This window comes from Nicotiana tomentosiformis, chromosome 2, assembly GCF_000390325.3.
Source record: "Nicotiana tomentosiformis chromosome 2, ASM39032v3, whole genome shotgun sequence".
NCBI lineage: Eukaryota > Viridiplantae > Streptophyta > Magnoliopsida > Solanales > Solanaceae > Nicotiana > Nicotiana tomentosiformis.
In genome coordinates, this window is record NC_090813.1 from 40,953,636 (window position 1) to 40,979,582 (window position 25,947).

The 25,947-nt window shown below is 36.7% G+C and overlaps 1 protein-coding gene across 1 annotated transcript in view; it reads left to right on the forward strand.

Annotated features, from left to right (window-relative positions):
* Window positions 1–20,926, forward strand: part of LOC104095212 (uncharacterized) — a 30,919-nt gene extending 9,993 nt beyond the window's left edge. The window contains exons 2-3 of the mRNA XM_018770445.3: window positions 19,333–19,565; window positions 20,382–20,926. Of these exons, the coding sequence (XP_018625961.1) occupies window positions 19,333–19,565; window positions 20,382–20,660 (512 nt within the window). The 3' untranslated portion in view covers window positions 20,661–20,926. The remainder of the gene's footprint in view (window positions 1–19,332; window positions 19,566–20,381) is intronic.
* Window positions 20,927–25,947: the final 5,021 nt, after the last annotated feature.

Genomic DNA, 25,947 nt, shown 5'->3' on the forward strand with positions numbered 1-25,947 from the left:
GGAACTTTCGCGACCACACCTTTTTGACGCGGTCCGCATTCATGTTTTAGCCCAAAAATCCATCTCTCTGAATCTTCCTTTCGCGGACCTCAAAATAGTGCTCGCGACCGCGTTGTAGCTTTCACAGCCGCACAATATTTTTGCGGTCCGCGTTTCACATCTTTTGGCCCAGTCTTGGTTTTTGTTCAAGTTTTGACTCCTTTATGAGTTGATTATGACTCCTTTGGCTCATTTTGAACAATCCCTGCAAGCAAGCATATTACATTAGTTTCCGGGAATATCTTCACGCATTTTTGGCCCTAAACATAAGTAAAAGAGAGCAAATAACAGGTTAAAATCCCTACTTATCAACTCCCCCAAACTTAAACTTTTGCTTGTCCTCAAGCAAATAGGGTAATTCCCACCTAAAAACAAAAAGGATATTTCAGCTGGCCTAAGGTGACTCTATCAAGTATCAATTGGGACTAATAATTACCCTCAACACAAATGAATTATCAACAACATCACGTTACGACCTTTTGAGTACTATAGTTCTAATGTGACACTAGAGCATCAAGAGTTGACTCAATTCATCAAGGAAGATCACTCTATTCCATAGGTCATTGTGGATCCCAAACTCCTCCTCCTCTACTCTCCATAAGCAAATCTCACTTTTTCAGAATGTACCACTCAAAACAAGAATTGTGAAGAAGTGCGCTCATCACTCTCAAAAGAATGCCACAAGTCCGACTCTAAGTACCATAAGCTTGCCCCTTATGTAAATCACCACTAATGTAAGCTCACTTAACTTGAAATCATATAGGGCTTTAATAGGATGTAATGAAGGCTTTTGGATCAAGGTAGGCCTTTATCGAACTATGATGGTTTCATCTTTCCATAAGCACTCCATTTTCTCATTTCGGCTCATACTTTCTTGACTCTTTGAGTCATTTTCTTCTTCCTTAGGGGAACTAGAGAGACACATCGTCACTCTTTCTTACTCATGACAATCATTTTTCTCCTTTTCTCATCATTCCATGCCTTTCATCATTGCGTTCTTTGAATCCCTTCAACCTTCGCTTTCTTTTGGACGTATTTTTTTTTTTGGCTTTTCTTCATTTTCTTTGCCTTTCCTTTTCAACAATTCTTTTTTTTTCTTTGAACCTTTTATCACTTTTAAATTCCTCTTCTCTCCCCCAAACTTATTGCTTTTGCCAATTGTTCATCATGAATGCTAAGGAAAGATTGGGTGCCAAGAGAGGGTCATTATAGAACGGATAAAGGCTTGTAATGTGGCTATTGAATGAAAAATGCTTAGGTTCAAAGGAGTTGACTAGGAATATCATATTGGTAGGCTACAGAAGCTTTCAAAGTTCAAATTGGACCAAGGAGAGCCTACAATCATTTCTCAAGTCGAGCTACACTTAGAATTTTGCCTAGACAAATATTCAGGGCAAGTTCTAGACTTATTGGCACGGGACTTGGACTTGCAATTCAATACCTCACCTCTCAAGCTACTGGATTGTTGAAGAGAACAAAGTCGAGTCCCATAACTGTCACACCCCAAAATCGAGGAGCGCAACCGGCTCTCAACCGAGTGAACCCGACTGAGTAAGCCTGTTAGATTTTATTCGACCCAAATTCATACGTGAATAAAGAGGAGATGTACTCTGTTAATCAAATACTGAAGAGATTTCATTAACCGCTTCCATTTCATTCCCATTAACAGTATCATTCAATATTTCCAAAATAGTACGAGTTTATAGATTTAATAAAAAACATGTTGCCAAATACCAACAATTCTAATCCAATTCCCAACATCAAATACCACCCACAACCTGTCTACAGAGCTTCTAAGTACAACTGAAGAGTAATATGGAAATTCCAGCAACAAGGCCCCGGCTATACCTCAACCACAAAGTACATGAGAAATAAAAGATACATGACCCCGAAATGAAGTAGGGCTCACCAAATTGGCTGAAAGGAGTGTACTGCTATCACTGATCAATGCCACCTGCTGTAGAACCACCTGCATCCATTAAAGATGCAGCGCCCTCGGCAAAAGGGACGTTAGTACTGTCGAATAGTACTAGTATATATAGCTAGAAATCCTCTTTCAAAATAGAATGCCCATATGATCTATACGCGGAACACATAATATAATGTAATTGAAACAACCTGTACAAACAAGGACCACAAAAGGGCACCTATTGTCTACATTAATAATGTGTCTCATTAGACCATCCTTAGTGCTCACATATCATATTATACACTTATGCGTTTCATATACCGTCCATAGTGTTTATTCATACCGTACATCTATACCTCTTATACACAATGCACCTATGCGTTTCATAGACCGTCCACAGGATTTCATATCACAATGGATTTCATAACACAATGTACCTATGTGTTCATAGACCGTCCACAAGATTTCATATCACAATATACCTATGCGTTCATAGACCGTCCATAGGATTTCATAACACAATGTACCTATGCGTTCATAGACCGTCCACAGGATTTCATATCACAATGTACCTATGCGTTCATAGACCGTCCACAGGATTTCATAACACAATGTACCTATGCGTTCATAGACCGTCCACAGGATTTCATATCACAATGTACCTATGCGTTCATAGACCGTCCACATGATTTCATAACACAATGTACCTATGCGTTCATAGACCGTCCACAGGATTTCATATCACAATGTACCTATGCGTTCATAGACCGTCCACAGGATTTCATATCACAATGTACCTATGCGTTCATAGACCGTCCACAGGATTTCATAACATAATGTAACTATGCATTCATCGACCGTCCATAGGATTTCATAACACAATGTACCTATGCGTTCATAGACCGTCCACAGGATTTCATATCACAATGTACCTATGCGTTCATAGACCGTCCACAGAATTTCATAACACAATGTACCTATGCGTTCATAGACCATCCACAGGATTTCATATCACAATGTACCTATGCGTTCATAGACCGTCCACAGGATTTCATATCACAATGTACCTATGCGTTCATAGACCGTCCACAGGATTTCATAACACAATGTACCTATGCGTTCATAAACCGTCCACAGGATTTCATAACATAATGTACCTATGCGTTCATAGACCATCCATAGGATTTTATAATACAATGTACCTATGCGTTTCATAGACCGTCCATAGGGTTTCATAACACAATATACCTATGCATTTCATAGACCGTCCATAGGGTTTCATAACACATTGGAAACAAAAGTACAAATACGTACCTCTCATAACCTCTCACACTACATATCTCCTAATCCGTACTTCCAACCACTTACAACATTATTATTTCATTGGCTCTCTTGGCCATACATATGATTCTTTATTCATGGAGCAATGACCGTATTTCATATTCCACACTTTCATTTCTTCCCTTTCATAGATCATCATCATAATTATCAACAAGTAGAATATTCCAAAAATCACAACTTTAAATTCATTAGTAAGGAAGGCTTTAAACACAATCGATTTCTTTCCAATAAAGGGAGTAAAATGATTGGCAATCGATGCACAAATTAAAATCATACGCAATTTCCACTCATGAATATGTAAGAACGCAAAACACATTGAAAATTACTTACAAAGCATAGCATTAGCTAAAATAGACATATATGGGCATCACCTGAATTCATAAACTTTTAGCCGATTATATTGTCGAAGTCAATTTTGGAATAGTTGAGTCAAAGCTCATTTCATAATCTTTCTCACATTATTTCATTTCATTGGCACCATTGGTCATAAGTATAACTTTCACTATTGGCACGTTGGCCACATTTTATATACCCAATTTAATGATTTCACTTCTAACCATCTTTATAGGTTATCAACAATACGATATTCCCAATCAAGACTTTAGGTACATATATGAGCAATTAAGAGTCTTAAGAATATTGAGATTTTCTCACACAATTTGGCATACTAGATTTCATTTGAAATACGATTCAAGCCACCACATTTTAATATGCAACCCATACTTTGAAACTCACAGAAACATTATGGAATTCAATTCCAAGAGAGAAAATTTAGCCAACATACCTCAATTGAGCTTTCCTTAAATCACTACAACGTTTCGTAAATTCTAGCAATCCCAATCTATTTTGAGACATAACAAAATTTAACAACAGTTAGGAAGATATTCATGGTCTTAGCTCTTTTGAGCATTTTATCAAACACTAGGTGTGCAAATTTAATCACAAGGTTCTTCTACAAGATTGTTTTCACTACACAAACCAATCCTTACGTATTTAAGCTCAACAATCTTCCCACAAATCTTTTTAGTACATGGATGTATAGATAATACTCTCATACCCAAGAATCATACCCCTAATCAACCATCTTCTATCTAAATTCGAAATTGAAAACTAGGGTATGGAACCTTACCTCTTAGATGGAGAACTTGTGGGTTTTCCTTGTTAATCTTCCAAGATTTGAGCAAAACTTGATGAATAATTAGCCTAGGGTTTTCTCTCTCTAAAACACTCTCCCTTCTCTCTAAAACATCAGAATATTTGCTCAAAAATGACTCTTTGCGTGTATTTAACGAAGTAGGGTCGGGTTTTAAAATCCAAAAAATATAGCTCCGGAACAGATTCTGCAGTCGCATATGTGACCGCATAATGGTTATGCGGACCGCATAATTGGTGTCCAAAATGACCAAAAATCTTCCTGAGTCTGCGGTCACTATGCGGTCCGCATAATTGTTCTGCGGTCGCATAGTACATCACATAACAGTTATGTAGTCGCATAGTAGACCGCATAATTGCTTCCAACTGACCCAATTAACTGTCTCACTCTGCGGTCATTATGCGATCCGCAGAGTTATTCTGCGGTCTCTTAATAGACCGCAGAAATGCACTTTTCCATCAAAATTGTTTCTTTACTTTTTCGTGCATTGTTTAACCCAAAAGGTCCGAAAAGCTCGCCGCGGCGAGCTTGCAATCCTCAAACACGTAATCCTAGTCTGGCACCATGAAACATTATTTTCTTTGCAAATTTTACCGGGCTTTACACTTAAGTTCTTCAAAATTTTCTGAGGTGTTACAATAACAACCCTAGCTAAGATTGGAAATCACAAATGGCTCAAGGAAACCACTCGATTATTGTTTTAGTCAATGCAAGAGTCTAAAGGTCACAACTAGAGCTAATCTTTGCCAATCAACTTGTCTCTAACCATGAAGTCGAAAGTAAATATGTTAGTACCAAGTGAAGCCTGCTTGAGACACTTTTATTTATTACTACTACTATATACACCAAAACAAAAAGAAAACGGACTCGATCCCTTAAGAAGGTTGTCACGCCATCCATCGTTGGGAAGAGCCACCCGGTTCACACAACATCCCCCTTTGGAAAGAAACGTGGCATTAAGAAAACCAAAGGCTTATTGTTCACACAAAATGTAAAAAGAAGCTACTAGAGGAAATAAAAAGCTAAGCTATTAAGAAAAAATAACGAAAGAAGTTATGAAGTAAATTACGAAAAGTAAACTGAATATGTACAAAATAGAGTAAACGAATATATACATAATGGAAATGAATATATATACATCGAATGGTAAAATTATATACATACCAAAAGTGAAAATAACGGTAAATAAAGATAAAGAAAAATAGTGTCATAGTTATTACATACCAAATGTCATCACAAATCAAATCAAAATGGACCACCCTCCTAAATAAAAAATAGTCCTCAATGATAATATCAAAATAAGATCAGGGAAAGGTTAGAGAGTCAAGAGAACTCCCTATGTGGTCTCTATCTGCATCGGGTCAGGAACATGAGTGAGGTCCTCAGACTGCATAGGATCATTAGCTCCCTCCGTGTCCTCTAACTGGATCTCCACATCCTCTGACTAGGGGACCACGGGGTGCCTGAGCATCTGGATCATCTCCTCAGCAATATATGCAGTGGCAGCCAGCTCCTCAGACTGGCCAGCTGCTGTATCTGATGCCTCATGCACTGGTGTAGGTGCTGCTAGGGCTGTCTCCCCCATGAACATGTCCAGTGGAATATCACCGGCAGAAGAAATCTTCTGAACCTCTTTGCTCAACTTCTCCACCGAATCCTTAGATGCATGAGTTTTTCGCATCTTCTTCACCTGCTTTCCCAAATCCTTGATAATCCCCCCATGTGTATCAAGAGTCTCTCGAATCTTCTTCTGGTCGTCCAGAATCTTGTTCTGGTTATCCAAATTCTTCTACAAAGACTCCTCCGATGATGGAGGTACCTGAAGCTCTGATGGGGCTGAAGACTGTGCTGCTACTGCACTGGATAGGACAGTCAGCTTTGTGGTAGCTGCCTGCATCCAGTTGTTGAGGCTGGATAGTATCTTTGAAACCCGCAGTGCAGTCTGAGGATAGGTGGAAGATGAAGGCACAGATAATGGCACTATGATGGATGGACCGAAGGAAGGAGCAGGCATGGCAGCTGCTCCGGTAGAAGTACAGGCTGCTGTGGAGGGCTCAACAACTGACCCGGTGGCCACTACCCCTGGCTCTTTAGACTGGCTAGTGGGGGTAGTGGCTTTACTCTTGAACTTAGGGTTGTTCGCTCCCTAGAGGTGGTACCATGAGAAAGGCTTTTTAGCTTTCACCTCCAAATTAAAATGTCTCGGCTCTACCCCTTGGTCGTGGAAATACTCTGTGAGGAAGTTGGGGTAGGGATATGCTCTTTCTTCTTTTTGAACTGCATTGGAGATGTTGTAGGACATAAAATTTCCTACATTAACAGGATAGCGTGCCATGATGGAAGCTACCAATACTGCCCTAGAGAGTGGAAGGACATTCTCATGCTGGCATGGGTCAAGACGGATGCACACGAATGTTGCCCATCCTTTTGCTTCAAAGTTAAGTGTGGCTCTGACAATTTGAACTCCTGCTGTGAGCCATGCAGGTGTTGTCCCCGGAATAGCAAGTATCTCAGCTAGCCATGAGCGAACTGCATCACCCAAGGCTAGCTTCTCCAAGTATTGCACGACCTCGACCTCCTCAAACCATGCATAACTGTTCAGTGAGTTTCCATCAAACTGGATTTTCAAGTTCTAGACCTTCGTCACCTTTTTACCCTTTTTGATGTGGGCAACATTGGCATAAAATTCCTTGACGAGGTATTCATTGGCATCTTTCAATCGGAAGGTGAACCATTTCCATCCTTTTCTCTCCGTAAATTGCTGCAGAACATTCGGATTGTGCTAAAGCAACACATGGTGTGCAAATTGATTAAGAGTCTTTATGGATTGAAGCAGGCACTAAGGCAGTGGTACATGGAGTTTGACTCATTCATGAAAATTCAAACATACATAAATACCTATTCTGATCTATGTGTATTCTTCAAAAGATTTTCTGATAACAACTTTATTATATTATTATTGTATATGGATGACATGTTGATTGTAGGACAAGACAAGGAGCTGATTGCAAAGTTGAAGAGAGATTTGTCCAAGTCATTTGATATGGAAGACTTGGGCCCAGCACAACAAATTATGGGTATGAAGATAGTTCGAGAGCGAACAAGTAGAAAGTTGTGGCTGTCTCAGGAGAAGTACATTGAACGTGTACTGGAATGCTTCAACATGAAAAATACTAAGCCAGTCGCCTCACCTCTTGCTATTCATCTAAAGTTGAGCAAGAAGATGTGTCCTACAATAGTGGAGGAGAAAGGGAACATGGCTAGAGTTTCTTATTCTTCAGCAGTCGGAAGCTTGATGTATGCAATGGTATGCACTAGACCTGATATTGCTCATGCAGTTGGTGTTGTCAGCAGGTTTCTTGAACATCCTGGAAAAGAACACTAGGAAGTAGTCAAGTAGATACTCAGATACCTGAGAGGTACCACAGGAGATTGTTTGGGCTTTGGAGGATCTGATCCAATCTTAAAGGGCTATAGAGATGCTGATATGGCAGGTGACATTGATAATAGAAAATCCACTACTGAATATTTGTTTACATTTTCAGGGGGAGCTATATCATGGCAGTCGAGGTTGCAGAAGTATGTCGCACTCTCTACAACTGAAGCGGAGTATATTGTCGCTACTAAAGCTGGCAAGGAGATGTTATGGTTGAAACTGTTTCTTCAAGAGCTTGGATTGCATTAGAAGGAGTATGTGTGATGACCCGATATGTCATTTTTAATTTTAACCTTCATTTATGAATTTTGAGACCTTGAATAGCTTCATTCAACCTTTCTCGATTTATGTGCTCAATCTGTATCTTTTTCCAGAAAATTTTATATGAAAAACCAAAGATAATGTGAAATTTTGCCTTTAAAACTCTTTTAAGTTGACTTCGGTCAATGTTTTGAGAAAATGGATCCGGATCAGTATTTTGACAGTTTTAGTAGGTCCGTATCGTGACTTGGGACTTGGTCGTATGCCCAGAATCAAATTTGGAAGGCCCTAGCTTGAATTATCGCCATTTGACGGAAACTAGAAATTTATAGGTTTAAAGAATTCTTAAATTTGGCCATAATTGGATCTTTGTTGATACAATGTCCCGATTTGGATTCCGAGAATTTGATCAGCTTTGTAACAATATTTATGACTTATGTTCAAAATTTGAAGTTATTCCGAGGTGCGTAGGCACATTTTCCGTTAGTTTTTGAAAAAAAAAAAGGTTTGATTTTATAAAGCTTGAATTTCTAAAGTTTGACCGGAGTTTGACTTTTGAGCAACCGACTCCAGAATGGAATTTTGATGATGTCAATAGCTTCGTATGGTGATTTTGTACTTAGGAGTGTGTCCAGATATTTATTTGGAAGTACGTAATTGATTTTGGTTTGAAATGGCGAAAGTTGGAAAATGGAAGATTTTTAGAAAGTTTGACCGGGAGTTGACTTTATTGATATCGGGGTCGGAATTTAATTCTGAAAATTAGAATAGCTCCATTATGTCATTTATAACCTGCATGCAAAATTTGAAGTCATTCTGGATTATTTCAACACAAGATATAGAATTTGGAAAATTTCATAAACTCATAAGTTCGATTCGCGGTTTGATTCATTGTTTCGGTATTGTTTGATGTGGTTTGAGGCCTCTACTAAGTCCATAATATGTTTTGAGATTTGTTGGTATGTTCGAACGGGGTCCCGAAGGGCTCGGGTGAGTTTCAGAGAGGTTTCAGACCATTTCTAAGCCATTTTTAAGTGTTGGTTTTGTTGCTACAGCAGTGTGCATCGCAAACATTTCTGCTGCGCATGGCTGACTTTGGAAGCTCATACCTAATAATCTGTAAGGAAATTGGAGATGCTCCAAAAATAAAAGTTGTAGCCTTTGAGTCTAATTTTTAGAAATATAAACCATTCATCATTTGGACTTTTGTACAGAATGTTATGACCGATTAACTAGAGCCTGGTACTGCAGTTGTTTTGCCTGGCAATGTGCATCACAGAAATTTATGCTGCACATGGCTGATTTTGAAAGCTTATATCTCGTAATCTATAAGGAATTTGGCAATTATCCAAAAATAAAAGTTGTAGAGCTTTGTATCTAGTTTTCATAAATTTAAACCGTTTGGAAGTTGGATTTGCGTACAAAATATTATGATTTATACACTACAAGTTGTCTCGTAAGAGTTTTTTGAAGAGTTTGGTGTTTTGAGCATAAGCGTGTAATGATCCAAAGGTCCATTTTTAGTTCTAGAGATCGAAATTCGATTTCGAGACTTTCGAGAGTTTGATAATGAATTATAGGAATGATCTGAAATGTTTGGTCTAATTTCATCAAGTCGCGATCGGGTCTTTAGCGCGAAACATGAGTTAATTATTTAACGAGTGAAATTGGTATCGCATTAAGCAAATAAGCTCCTAAAAGAGTTTTGATTAAACGACTAGGTTCGTATTATTATTTGTGACTCATAGGAACAAGAATCGTCGAATTCCGAGTTCGTATGATGGAGTTAGAGCCTTTTTAGTGAAATATTAAATTGTTGGTGCAAACAGGTTCTGGTGCGGATCTTTAGTGACGGAAAATAAACTTTTAGTGATGGAAAATGGACTTTTAGTGACGGAAAATGGGTTTTTATTGAGCAGTTTTGTTTTTTAACTCATTTAAACATTTTTGGAGCTAGGGAACTCGGATTTGGGCGATTTTTGAGAGGATTTTCACCAAATGGATTGGGGAAAGTGTTTCCTACTCGGTTTTCATTATATTTCATGATACCATGATTATTGTCATATTTTATTGGTGAAACAATTGGAAGAAAATGAGATTTTTGTAAAATCTTTCAAAAACAAAAATTTAAGATTTGGAGGTCGATTCATTATCGGAATTTGGTAAATTTGGTATGGTTGAACTAGTATCGGAATGGGTCTTCAAATTTCGTGAAAATTTTATCAGGTTCCGAGAGGCGGGTCCCGCATTGACTTTTTAATGCAAAATTTTAAGTTGACGTTTTATTATCCGAAATTATTTTCGATGAATTTTAATGAAGTTATACAATCAATTTGAATAGATTTGAGCTGTCGGGAGGTCAATTCAAGCAAGAAGGCTATTTTGGAATATCAGCATAAGTTCAAAAAGGTAAGTATCTTTCATAACCTTGAGTGGAGGAACTATCCCTTAGACATTGAGTCTTATTTGGAAATTATGTGATTGAAAATCATGTATGCGAGATAACGAGTATGTACTTGGTTTATATGTGCAATTTATACCGGTTAAAATTTGTAGACACCCTTATATATTAAATTGAAAAATTATTGGGACATAGTAAATCCTTTATTTGTCATGCCTTGTTCCTTGTTTGTCGAGTTTGTATTTTATAAGATAATTTGGAGTGATTGCCACTTGGATTTTATGTGAATTCTGTGTGTTTGTTGATTTGATATTTCTTGGACTTAATTTCATTATGAATTTTTCATCTGCAAAAAATTAATTAAATAAGCTTAAAAAGAGGCGTAAATATATTTTTCAAAAATTTGGATTAAAGAAGGTGTTGTCCTATGCTGAGTTACTTTTCCATCTCTGTTGTTGTTTTTGAGGTTTTATATACGTTGTGTGGAGCCTTGGGCTATTTGCTTTGAAATTAATTGATTTTTGTTGTATCTTTGGAGTTGGTTATGGTAGATGGAAAAATTGTAATATGAATTATTGTATTGTGTTGTCGTTTAAACACTCTCCTTGATGTTATTTATGCTTCCTACCTTGCTTGTTAATGATATACATGTTCTTGGTAAGGAAGAGTGTAAAGCACGAAGGGTGATGTCGTGCCATTTGAGAGTATAAAGCACGAAGGGTGATGTCGTGCCATTTGAGAGTGTAAAGCACGAAAGGTGATGCCGTGCCATTTCAGTTATATTATCATGTGAGGAAAAGTATAAAGCACGAAGGGTGATGACGTGTCATTCTTAATATGCACGAAGGATAATGACATGCCATTTCATTTATATTATCATGTGAGGATGAGAGTAAAAGCACGAAGGGTGATGTCGTGCCATTATTTTTATATTATCATATGTTCATGGCACGAAAGGTGTTCCGTGCAGGCGAGGATAAAAGACATACATTATATTGTGATATCTGTTCATTGTGTATACATTCATGCCTTTATCTTGAACTCTTATTGTGCACCTATGTTTTCTATGTGTCTTATCGTCGTTGTTGCTTCTTGTGTGCCTCCCACTTTATTTTTTTTATTGTTATTGGCATTTCTCCCACCTAGTTAGTACTGTTATATGTATACACATTGAGAAAGAGATAAATGCACGAAGGATGTTGTCGTACCAATTTATTTGATATATATATCAGGTGAGAATAAGATAAGTGCGCGAAGGTATTACCGTGCCATTCAATGTGATATGTTGAATATGTTTCTCACACCATGAAAGTTAAATGAGGTGTCACACGGTGACTTTTACTTGAAAGAATTATATTCGAAAGGTATTTACTTGAAAGAATTATATTCGAAAGATATTTACTTGAATTAATTATATTTAAAGATATTTATTTGAAAGAGTTATATTCGTAAGATATTTATTTGAAAGAAGTATATTTGGGATATATTTAATTGTACAGATTACATTCTAAAGATTTTTATTTGAAAAACTCATAGATAAAAGACGTATATTTTGAAGGACTTGATTACTTGGTTGTACTTGTGTTTATATTCGTTTGAGCAATATTTATGGTGTTCCTATTGCGTTGATGTTTATGTCACAAGTTGATTATTATTGCCATCACTGCTATTTATTTTTTATTATTTTTGTATGCTATATTGCACAAGTTATTTGACTAGTGAGTGTCTTGACTACACCTCGTCACTACTCCACCGAGGTTAGTCTTGATACTTACTGGATACCGAATGTGGAGTACTCATACTACACTTCTGCATATTTTTGTGCAGAGCCAGGTATTGAAGATATTGAATTCTGGCATAGATTAGAGCGTGATCGCAAGAATTCAAGGTAGGACTGCTTGGTCATCGCAGTCCATTGGAGTCTTTTTATTATATTGTACTATCAACTCTTATTCGAATAGTATTGTATATTCGATCTTTGAGATCATTGCATGTATTCAATTAGAGTTCGTGACTCTGTATTACCAGCGGTGAAATTGCCTGATTTTTGGCGGAGAGCTAGTTCTTGATGTGGAGAACAAACCCCACGGCTTCGAAGTGCAAAATTTGAGCCCGAATCGAGCCAGAAAATTTTAGAATCTCCCGGGCAACATTTTGCTACAGTAATTGCATTACCATTTTGAAGATCTGCAGCAGGTGGCTTTGAATTTGAAGATGAAACCAATTGGGGAAGGTGCACAATGGGTCGGGGGTTCTTTTGGGACTGGTCCGATGGCTTTTGGCCGCCGGACAGCGGTGCAGCTGCCATAAAGGCACCACTCATTACTGTAGCGAATAGTCATCTTGTACGGAGAGCATTTTTAGCAACAACTCCATGTACCATGCAAGGATCAAACACATCGTCGTGAGATATCATTGGATTTAAGAAATGGTAGAGAATGAATTTCTAAAAGTCTTGAAGATTTCTACAAGTGAGAATCCCACAGATATGCTGACCAAGGTGGTACCAAGAGTCAAGTTCGAGCTAAGCAAAGATATTGTCGACATGCATTCAAACTAGAAGACAGTGCTACCTCCTCTAAATAAATGAGACCGGAGGGGGAGATTTATGGGGTCCATCTAATTCAAAAGCCAAAGTAATAGGCATGTGCCTAAGAAAAATATTTGGCTGAGAACTTCTTTGGTTTGGTAGCCAACTTTGTTGAATTTCTTTGATTTGGTAGCCAACTTTGTTGAATTGTCAACATTAAAGAAAAAGAAGAAAAAATGTGTACAAATTATCAAATATAGTAGGCTTTAGAGAGTGAGGCTTCGGCTATAAAAGGAGAGATTCAGGTCTCATTTCTACACATCAACAAAGTGAGAAAGAAAGAGTAACAAAGAGAGAAAGAAAGAGTGAGGTTTCACAGACAATATATAAGAAAATAGTCTGTGAGAAAAACAAAGAGTAAGTGATATTGTAGTGAGGTAAGAATATCAAAAGAGGATTATTTCTTTTGAGTGTTGTAGTGGTCTTTAGAATATTTTACTTGGACCTACAAAGTGTAAAATTCCTTGCTATAATTATATCAGTTGCTCGTCTCGGAGCCGTGGTTTTTCCCTTATTCAAAAGGGTTTTTCACGTAAAAATTTTGGTATCGTTGTCACTCTTTTCTTCTTGTAAATTACTGTATCTCGGTGCTATGTTATTATTCCGCTTTTATTACCGAGGATATTATTTATGTGGGGTTTATTCCAAACATCAATATCACCAAGAATTTTCAAGTCTGAGATAACAGAGAACCTTGTCCAACAGAAATGGTTCCATAATTATCTTTTCAAAACCGTTTCTCTGAATTTTTTTGCAAAGACGGATCCGGGTTTAACATCAGTGGTTCGGTACTTAATCCATGATTCTTCAGAATATGTATCGGGCAATGTTTTCTTTGTCGATGGTGGAGCTACCTTAACATGAGTCCCCATTTTCTCATCACTTTAGAACTAGATGAAGAAGATATGAAGTTGAATTTGATCCGTCTGTTGAGAAAACCAGTAATATAATGTGCACAAGAAATGGAAATGTTAGAGTATTTACTCTTATCTATTTGAGGGGATTCTTTGAACAACGGTAAAGTTATCTCCGTATGATTTACTGATCGAACCGCGGAAGCAATCACTGATGCTTTTGTTAGGGTAGACTGTATACATCACACCCGTTGGAGGTGTGACTTTTTCCCATATCCTGTGTGAATAGGAGATGCTTTGTGCGTCACTCTGACTTTTTTTAAAAATCTTTTTATCCATTTGAAGGTTTAAGGCTTACACCGCTGGCACCAAATGCTGTTTGGTCAGCAGATATATGATTTGGTCGAATTAAATCTAAGTCCTACAATATTTGCTAGCTAATTGCTTGGCCAACTTTATTCGCTCATTCACGACAATTCTACAAACTGACAAGGTTAGATTATTTAAGAAATTACGGATTAGATCTGAACAAAATTAATATTCAAATAGTCAACAAAGGAGGCGATACAATGGCGGCTTTATGCGCTACCGTCCGCATAACTAATCTATACATTACTTATTCCAATTGAATTAAATCTTGCATAACTAATTCTTCCGTAACTAATCACTACATTACTAATACATGCATAACTCTTCGCCACCAGATGACGAAATTACTTTAAAAAGATACGTGCATAACTCTAACTAGCAATCAAACAACTCATTAGTGCTGTTCAATTTTTGTGAGTTTTGAATCCCATAATCCTCCTTCCTTATATTCTATGATGAGTTAATGTATGATATTCCATCTTCGGCTAAATTCACGGGAAGACTGGTTGTTTATCGGCTAAGATTCGAAATATGTGATTCTTTATATTATATACATAATACTATTTAGTAACTGATAAAAATATATTATGTGATTTCATGGTGCCTATATACATACCATAAAAATACATCATCGAGTAACTGACCAAGATAAACCAATGATGTAGTTGTTCCAATCATCAAATTTGGAGGATATTGTGTAAGATTTCCAAAACTAAAGGGGAAATTATGCTAAACATCTCTATATATTACTCAGTCTTATAGGTTCCTCGTATTTCAAAATCAAATACTTCATACTCCTATATTATGAAAATCCTATACATTTAAATTTACCTCTGAATATTGGAATAAATGTATCCAATTCAGCATTTTATGTGAATGCCTCAATCAATATGTCTTGTGAGTATCATTTTCACAGGGTAAATTTTACAAATAGTCATATAATTATAACTTTTTTTTTACTAAAGTCATATAACTATGTTTCTCACGTAAAATTCAAAAAACTTTTACTAACTCATGATACAAAAATCATAGTGACCGAAAAACATAACTTTCCAGTAATATTTTTCTTATTCTACGTTTTCTCATTATTTATTTTCAGTTTAATAAATAATAACCCAATTAATATATATATATATATATATATATATATATATATATATAGCACCTCCTAGAAATAATAGCTGAATATATTTTGTATATGTGTGTGTTATTTAGATATACTATACATATTTTATATATTTTTTATTAGCGAATGCAATTAGTTTCGACCGACCGATTAATTTTTTGCCTTAAAATAGGAATTACCCTACTCGACCCCACTCAATACCCATACACATAAAGTAATAATACCAAAAGTGAATTCTTCCCCTAAAAATTGGCTGTACTTCTGCTCTACTTCTAGCTAACAAAAAAATTGGCCTTATCATGTATAAGCCTAATAGGCTAATACTAGGCATTTGGCACTTGTCCACATAGTAGGAACCTATAGCATCAACTGCTAGGGATGTTCATAATAAGTGCGTTCCTGATTGTTAGAGGCCAGTTTAGCTAGGTGGTCCGCCACTGCCACAAAATATTTCCACCGACCATAAAAGCAGGCCAGTATATATATACATAGATTTACAATAAAATATTTATAAACATTTGGTGAAATTTTTAATACAAATATAAGATTTGGACAAAAGTCACTAAGTTCACATGGACCGTAAGCTTACGGCTAGACGATCCCCTAGAGCCACAGCCACTAATTGCGTGCACTATTCCCCTTTCGTAAAACAATTAATAGACTCTCAATCTTGTCTGCACCAATGTTATAAAATGTACGTAGCCATGCATATAACTCTCTAACTCTATAACTCTATAACTCTCTAAAGGGAAAATTATGCTAAACATCTCTATATATCACTCAGTCTTATAGGTTCCTTTTTATTTCAAAATCAAATACTTCATACTCCTATATTATGAAAACCCTATACATTCAAATTTACCTCTGAATATTGGAATAAATGTATCCAATTCAGCATTTTATGGGAATGCCTCAATCAATATGTCTTGTGAGTATCATTTTCACCGGGTAAATTTTACAAATAGTCATATAATTATATAACTTTTTTTTTATCAAAGTCATATAACTATATTTCTCACATAAAATTCAAAAAACTTTTACTAACTCATGATACAAAAATTATAGTGACCGAAAAATACAACTTTTCAGTAATATTTTTCTTATTCTACGTTTTCTCATTATTTATTTTCAGTTTAATAAATAATAACCCAATTAATTAAAATAGGAGAAATATATATATTTTTAGCAGCTCCTAGAAATAATAGCTGAATATATTTTGTATATGTGTGTGTTATATAGATATAATATACATATTTTATATATGTTTTTATTAGCGAATGCAATTAGTTTCGACCGACCGATTAATTCTTTGCCTTAAAATAGGAATTACTCTACTCGACCCTACCCAATACCCATATACATAAAGTAATAATACCAAAAGTGAATTCTTCCCCTAAAAATAGGCTCTACTTCTGCTCTACTTCTAGCTAACAAAAAAATTGGCCTTATCATATATAAGCCTAATAGGCTAATACTAGGCATTTGGCACTTGTCCACATAGTAGGAACCTATAGCATCAACTGCTAGGGATGTTCATAATAAGTGCGTTCCTGATTGTTAGAGGCCAGTTTAGCCAGGTGGTCCGCCACTGCCACAAAATATTTTCACTGACCATAAACGCAGGCCAGTATATATATACATAGATTTACAATAAAATATTTATAAAAATTTAGTAAAATTTTTAATACAAATATAGGATTTGGACAAAAGTTACTGAGTTCACAGGGACTGTAAGCTTACGGCTAGACGATCCCCTAGAGCCACAACCACTAATTGCGTGCACTATTCCCCTTTCGTAAAACAATTAATAGACTCCCAATCTTGCCTGCAACAATGTTATAAAACGTACGTCGCTATGCATATAACTCTCTAACTCTCTGCACTATTACATTATTAGCTGCATAACTACCTAAATTAAACAATGGAGCCGTGGAATGACCTGAGCGGAATAGTAGTGATGGTGACAGGGGCGTCCTCAGGAATTGGGCGAGAGTTGTGTCTCGACTTGGCGAAAGCCAGCTGCAGCATTATTGTTGCCGCTCATCGTGTTGATAGGCTCAAATCTCTCTGCGACGAGATCAATTCAGACGGCACCCGACGTGCATTCGCCGTTGAGCTTGACATCAATGCCAATGGTGCTACCATTGAGGCTATTGTACAAAGAGCTTGGGATGCCTCCGGACTTATTGATGCCTTGGTTAACAATGCCGGCATTAGAGGTTGTGTATTATAAAGTTTTAAATTACTACTCCCTCTATTCAATTTTTTTTTTTAAAATAAATAAAAACTTCTAGAACTTGTACTCCCTCCCTCTATTCCAAATTTTGGTTATAAGCTACAGGTTTTAGTCGTGCGAATCTATTGATTCTAGTAACTAAACATCTATTGTTTCATTCTCTCATAGATAATGAGGACTCGTACTATCGGTAAGGAGGGCCAGCCACCAGTACCACCAGCCAGGGCCGTGAGTGGCCGAGGCCGTTGTAGAGGCCATGGTAGGGGCAGAGGTGCAGCCTGCACAGCAGCTGGGACAGTACCTGCAGATCCACCAGTTGCCTCAGATCAGGACAAGATTCTAGTTGTTGATGTACCAACTCAGGCACTATTTATGCTTATTGTGATTCCAGGCCTTCAGGAGGCCTTAGCTCAGATTCTGACTGCGTGCACCAGCCTTGCTCAGGCGGTCTCTGTTCTGGCCGCAGCAACCACTTCTCAGGTCGGGGAGGTGCTCAGACTCCCGCCGCTCGTACACCATAGCAGGTGGTACATGGATTCCAGACACCGGGGGCACCACCTGCCCAGCCGGTTGTAGCTGCTCAGGACTATGTTGTTCCTGCTATGCTTGAGGATGAGCAACATAGATTGGAGAGGTTTGGGAGACTCCAGCCTCCATCTTTCAGTGGTGTAGAGGGAGAGGATGCATATGGTTTCTTGGATAAGTGTCAGAGGATGTTCCATACAGCAGGTATTCTGGAGACCAGTGGGGTCTCATTCACTGCCTTCCAGTTCTCTTGGGCTGCATTCAGTGGATGGGAGGCTTACGAAAGGCGTAGGCCGGTTGGCGCAACACCCCTTACTTGGCAGTAGTTCTCCGTTATCTTTCTGGAGAAGTTTGTGCCTCAGTCCCGCAGAGAGGAGCTGCGCAGACAGTTTGAGCAGCTTTGTCAGGGTGATATGTCCGTGACGCAGTATGAGATACGATTCTCAGAGTTGGTCCGTCATTCTATCTAGTTGGTTCCCACGGACAGAGAGAGGATCAAAAGGTTTATAGATGGTCACACTTTTCAGCTTCAATTGCTTATGACCAGAGAGAGAGTGTCTGGTGCTACTTTTGATGAGGTTGTCGACATTGCTCGGTATATTGAGATGGTTCGCGGTCAGGAGAGGGTTGAGAGGGAGGCCAAGAGGCCTCGTGGATAGGGTGGATTTAGTGGTACTCCTTCTGGGGATCAGTTCGAGCACAATAGAGGTTGTCCATTCAGGCATGCTCAGACAGCTTGCCCAGTTCACCGTGGTACATCATCTGGCCATAGATCTCACAGTTATCAGCAGGTCCGTTCATCTCCTGGTGCCCTTGCAGCGCAGAGTTCTTCTCGTGCTCCATCGGGTCAGGGTCCGTCTATGCCGGGTCCTTCTGCCAGTTATCCCGGTGCTCGGGGCTCCCTTCAGTCCCCAGCAAAATAGAAGTTTAAAGTTAATTATTCTTAAATATGAAAAAGTATAATTATATCATCTTTATCAGATTACCTATTATATTATCAAGAGATATACTTATAATTATCTCATAGATAATCTAATTATATATTTTACGTTATCATCAACGCATAAAACTTAAAACTCTATATCTATATAGGTAGTATAAGCTCTTCACTGAAATTATCAGAGGATGAGTGGAACCATACCTTTAATACAAACCTAAGAGGGGCTTGGCTGGTTTCCAAATATGTCTGTAGATGTATGCCCGATGCTAAACAGGGCGGAGGATCTGTCATTAATATATCTTCAGCTGCTGCACTAAACCGTGCACTATTACCGGGGAGTCTTGCTTACGCTTCTTCAAAGATAGCTCTTGACATGGTCACTAAGGTGCGTATATATATGAGTGTCGACGCCAGGAATTTTATTAAGGGTGTTCAAGATTTGACATGCATGTTCGAAAAGTAATTTTTGATTCATACGCAGTAGTATAATTTATGATAAAGAATGTCCAGTTGACCATCCTTTACTGTATGCGGCTACAATGGGTGGCAAACGGACGAGCTGGGTTGGATATGGGTATATCGAAAATGGGTAATGCAAAAATGGATAAATTATCCTACCCGACCCATACTTAATACAGATAAAAACAGGTTAACCGCAGATAATATGGATATTCATTTTATCCATGGCTTCTTGAATATGATCACTTTAGGGAGAATTCCTAGTCTTCTAAACTTGAGGATCCCCAATTTGAGACTTTACAAATGTGAAAGTTAAACCCATTAGTTATCCATTGATTATCCATTTTTTAAGTGGATAATATGGTTCTTATCTATATTTGACCCATTTTTTAAAAGTTCATTATCCAACCTATTTGACACCCCTTCGTGGGGAAAATACATTGTGTAGGTAGGTAAAAAATAATTATATGTATATATAATATGTATTGACTCTCCTTAATTTTCTTGTATACTTATTTTTATATATTTTGATACCCCTTAACGAAAATTCTGACTCCGCCACCGTGGATATCTGTTTTCTTTTAACCATTTTGCTACCACTAGGCTACAGCACTGGACTACATACTACCTACTGTCTTACTTGGTTTTAATTCCTACAAGGCTGCATCTACCATTGATTTATCTGCAATTTTCTTCTCTGTTATAATATATTTGCATTAATTATTCAAAAAACTAATGGCAGATAATGGCCCTAGAATTGGGAGTAGACAAGATCAGAGTGAACTCAATAGCACCAGGAGTTTTCAAATCTGAGATAACAGAGAACCTTGTCCCACAGAAACGTTTCCATAATGCTGTTTTCAAAGCAGTTCCTCTGAGAACTTTTGGAACAACAGATCCAACTTTAACATCAGTGGTCCGGTACTTAATACACAATTCTTCGCAATACGTATCGGGCAATGTTTTCATTGTCGATGGCGGAGGTACTTTACCAGGTGTTCCCATTTTCTCATCACTCTAGAAAAACTAGCTGATGAAGACACATACATCGAATCTGATCATTTCTTAATCGAGAAATATACACTATTATCTGCACAAATAAATGGACATGTACGTTAGAGAAAAAATAATGTCCCCAAAAATGTTGTTACCATACTGCCAGTTTATGTGCCAACTTTAAGGGGCTGTCAATGTATTTCCCTAACTATATATAATCATACTGTTATTAGCTTTTAGCTTTCCTCAAAGTCCGAATTGTTATAATTAACAACAGATTATACACTCTAAGTAGTCCAAGTTTCAGTGATTATGCATAACAGAAATGTTGATTTGAAACACCATCTACAACAACGCTTGAGCCTTGAATCCTGAAACAGGACTAAAGATGGCCATATGAACACTATATATACTTTGTTTTTACTCAACAACAGGTGGTTGATTTTGTTGGATGAAATAGAAAGAAGAGAAAATAAGAGGTGGGGGGACGCCTCTGCAAGAAATATTTCAACGAACGGTGGTCAATTGACCACCCTTAGCAAAAGGTGGTTTCGCCCCTGTCCTTCTCCATGAATTTTTTTGGAATACAACAGACCCAGAGCTGAATCTGGGAAGCTTTATCCTGAAGCTTCCATTAAACTAAAAGTCACTATAAGTTCACATCAGTTCACATAAGATATGACATAATGAAAAGAAAAATAACATAATAATTCCGTCACACCAAATTGGTGGTTATGTAAAATGGATATTATCATAGTTAAGTAACGAGGGATTTAACAATACTATAAAATGAACATTTTCATAGTTATATAACGAAAAATTTAACAATAAGTTCAATAAATAAAGTAACAATTGAAAAATACATTGTATTTAAAATAACAACAAATACGACACACAATCCAAAATACTTATTAGCACGAGCATTATTGAACATTAAACCAATTTAGGTAAATAATTATCGGTGTTCAACTTTCAGAACTTGTTTTTATACCAAAAAACACCCTTATCTTGAGATCCTTCATCTTTCTCCACATATATGCACTTCTTAAAATCCCTCCATATTGCCTTATGAAGTGGGGTATTATCAAATTGGTAACCAGTGTTAGAGTGATGACGGCGATGAACATTTTTCCATGAGAAATATGGGACTAAAAGTGCAGAATGCGGAGGATAAAACCAATAGTGTCATTTACCAAATGGTAATCACTAAAGGCATTGTGGCCACATTCATGGGCAATGACCCATATTGCAGAAAACACTAAACCTTGAACGATCCAGTAAACAACCCATGCAACGTAACTATAAGGGAAAGGAAATAGGTGGAAAAAAGTAGTCGCAATATAGTAAAAAATGGAGACAAGTATGAGATCTTGAACAAGATAAGAAAACGAACGAACAAGAGATCGATGAAAGCAGTGAGGAGGAATGGCTTTTTTTATATCACCAATTGTAAAAGGGGGTTTTGAAGTTGGCGCTCTTTGGAAAGGATTTTCCTTTTGTTCTAACATATTGCCACCACCTCAAAATAAAAAAGATCAGAAAATAGAGAAAGAGATATCTCATTTTCTGAAGATAGTTTGTGTATATATAATGCCCTATATTTTGGGACCCAGTAGCCCTCGCCGTTTGGTTTATAAACAAGTTAGGCAGGGCAATTAATACAAAGATTATTTTATGGAGTATTATAATGTATGGAGTATTATTTTATGGATATATTGCATTTTTTTTATCGTGGTTTAAATGCATTTTTTGTTATTGCTTTGCCGTATGATATTTTGTCAATAACTCATACGTCCGTAACACATTGTGACAGGTAACATTTTTCTGTCTTTCAAAGTAAGCATTCGGTTTATGCTCATACGTCCATAACACATTGGTCGGTTTCTTGAAAAATAAATTTTATGGGACGTAAAAATAGTTTCTCGTATTTTTATGCGAAAAAGAAACCGATCAAAGTTGATCGATTTCGTAAAAAAATATTGATTTTTTTTTTGAAAAACCGACCGATTCGGCCTGTTTTTTAATCGGCCGACCGCGTTCGGTTTAGATCGAATTAGCATTAACCATTGGATTACATCCCAAAGCCAAAGCCAAATGTCACGATAATGCAAAGACTTTGTCATTAGCATTAAATGCTATCTTAGGTCTTAATCATCAATTCCACTTATTCATTTGAGCCTCCCTTTTCAAGATTACGGCGTAAAACACTATTCTTTTCCCCAAGAGTTATTAATTAGTTATGAATAAAGTATAAGTAAACCTACATCATATGGCACACGTTTTATTCATTTTAATTCCTGGTATATATGAATTGGTATACTTGTTAGGAACGAAATAATTTGGTGTCTTGCGTAAGTTAGTAAATCAAACTTTGAACGATATTAAATCAGATAATAAAAGAGAAATATACAAAAAGCGACACAAATATTTAACGTGGTTCGGTCAAGTGACCTACGTCCACAGACGAAAATGAACAATTCACTATATAAAAAAAAATATAAAATATCGAGAGAACAACCTAACAAACAGGCAAACACAAGTGGCGGACTAACATTTCACTACAAGAAAAAGACTTAATAGCGACCAAAATCTAGCGACGGGTGACAAATCTCGTCCCTAAAAGTCTACTTATAAGGACGATATTAATTTCTGGTCCTTAGTTCTCCATTTTATTTTTTAATTAGAGTAGGGACTAAATCCAGCTGCTAAAATAGTTGATTTCTGGTCCTTAATACTGTTAATTAGCGGAGTAGACCATGCCATTTAGCTTTGCCTTAAAAAGATGAAATAAACAAAAATAAAAACACTGAATTTAAAAGGATCTGTAATTAGAACTCAATTCTCTCAAAATTCCGTCTCTCCTTCTCAAAGCCTTAAAAACCCTAGACCTCCTCTCTCAAACCCGTAAGATCCCCAAATCATCATCTCTCAGGATTTCGTTTTTCGATTTCTTCTTCTATTGTTGGAGAGGCACGGGTGGCCGCTGGATGGAGTACTGATGTTCTTCCTACTGCAAAGTTGTTGCAGAATATTGCATTGTTCCTAAATTTGGTACAAAGCACTACAAGAAAAGGTGTAATTTGTGGAGGTTTTTTCTTAATTTTTTGACGGTTTCGGACCCGCACAAATTAAGTTGTGGGGGTTTTAAGAAACGCCATGATTATCATCGCCACAAGGCTTTTTGTGGCAGTTTTAAAAAACTCCCACAATGACCTCCGCAAATTAAATTTGTGATTAGTAGGGGTTTTAAAGTCAATTAAGGGCATCTTATAACCTCCGTTATATGATTTCAATGCTAAAAAAAAATAATTTGTGGTGCTTTGTGACTGTCGCAATATGATCTGTGATTTTTGAAAAATAATTAGTGACAGTGTATAACCATCACAATATGAGCTTTATGTTAAAAATAATTAATTAGTTGGAGTCTATAATCTCCACAATATAATCTCTTTCATAAATTTTAATTTGTGGGGGATTAATTACCATCACAAGTTGAATATTAAAATGCGCTTTCTTCTCACTAAATATTGCACGATTAAATAAGATCAAGCTCGTATCACCATATGCATAAACAAAAAAATATATATACTAAATAATACTCATTATATAACAAAAATCAAATTTCATTAAACATCCACAATAGAAACAGTCACAAATTCAAGTACTACAAATCACACTAAAGCAATATAAACTAAAGTAGCTCCTACACATTACTACTTAAAATCCATAAAAGCAACAATGGCTCCACATTAAATAAATAACATTCTAAGTATTTGCCTGGTGATTCTGGTAACTGCTGCCCGATGATCCTCTTACATCAACCGGTGAGGTAGGTTCACTCTCTGCATCATCACTAGGCTTGAAACAATCAAAAGAATATTTAGATGAAAAATCTGACCATTATACCATATTTAAATTTTGAATGCTTCCTTAAAGTTATCTAGCTATGACCAAGATGAGGACTATATCCTCGTGACAATTCAGTTACCTAAGGTTGAGGAGCAAACAGACCAATAAATTGCTTAGGAACTCTTCTTTCTTTTGATATCATGTAAGCTTTCAGTGGAGTTAAGGTGTCTACTAATTAGGACTTCAAATGAGTGACCTCTTGTTGCAAATAGGTGAAAGTTGCAGATGATGCGCCGAAGTTATATCTTTATGCAATGGCATTAGTATGTAATGGCATTAGTAGTCCTAAAAAAGAATTGGGACTTCAAATGGAAAAGGTTTTCAAATGAGTGACCTCTTGTTGCAAATAGGTAAAAGTTGCAGATGATCTGCCGAAGTTATATCTGTATGCAATGGCATTAATAGTCCTAAAAAAGAATTGGGACTTCAAATGAAAAAGAAAAATAAAGTTAGTTTTTTATACATGCATAAAATTTTAGTTATAATAAATAGACATATGTGTAATACCTTTAGCATGGTTTCTAAGCAGTCTTCCTTATAAATTTTAGGAATACCTGATGGTCCTGACCACCTGTCAAAATTAATTGGGAAATAATTGCCATCAATAGCCAGTAATCCACAATATCCAGTAAGCAACCCTTGCGCTTCCCCATATGCTGCATCGTAGATATCAAAGTCCACAATGATGCTGTCTCCGATAGGTAGGTTGTTAACCTCATTGACCTTGATCTTAATGTGCTTGGTAGTGTTGTTTGAGTCTTTAATAAAAAACAAGTTAGTCAACCAAAAGGAAAAATATCATAAATTTTTAAAGTGAAATAAACATACATATAAGGCATATACCTATTGCCTCAACTTTCCAATGTTATGTAGATTCACGTTCAGGATGGTGTGTGGACATTGCACTTGGATTTGAAGGCTGAGTTGGAGCTCGTTCTTGTTGTGGGACTTCATCAGGTACTGAGGAACTTGCAGGAGCATGCGGGGGAGCTTGTAACGATATTGAGGGCTCTATAACAAGTGACGGGGCTGGAGTTGTTGATGATGAAGAACGTCCAAGAGCATCATATGGTCCATGAGCTGATTTTAATGGATTTCGGAAACGTTTAACCTTTGGCATGGCTGCATATTCATAAAAAAATAAAAAAATGCTAAATCAAATATGATCTAGTGCACGCAAACCTTACCCCTACCTATCGAGGTAGAGTGGTTATTTCCGAACTGACTCATCAAGAATTTAAGTTATATACACAATCAGTGTAAAGAAATTTCTATACCATCAGTATAGTATAATCAACTATAGCAGGTTAGAATACTATTTTTATCATATTATCAATTAATGCTTATTGTAAAATTTTAACTATAATTAAACCATAAACTCATTAATCAAATAATACTTGTCT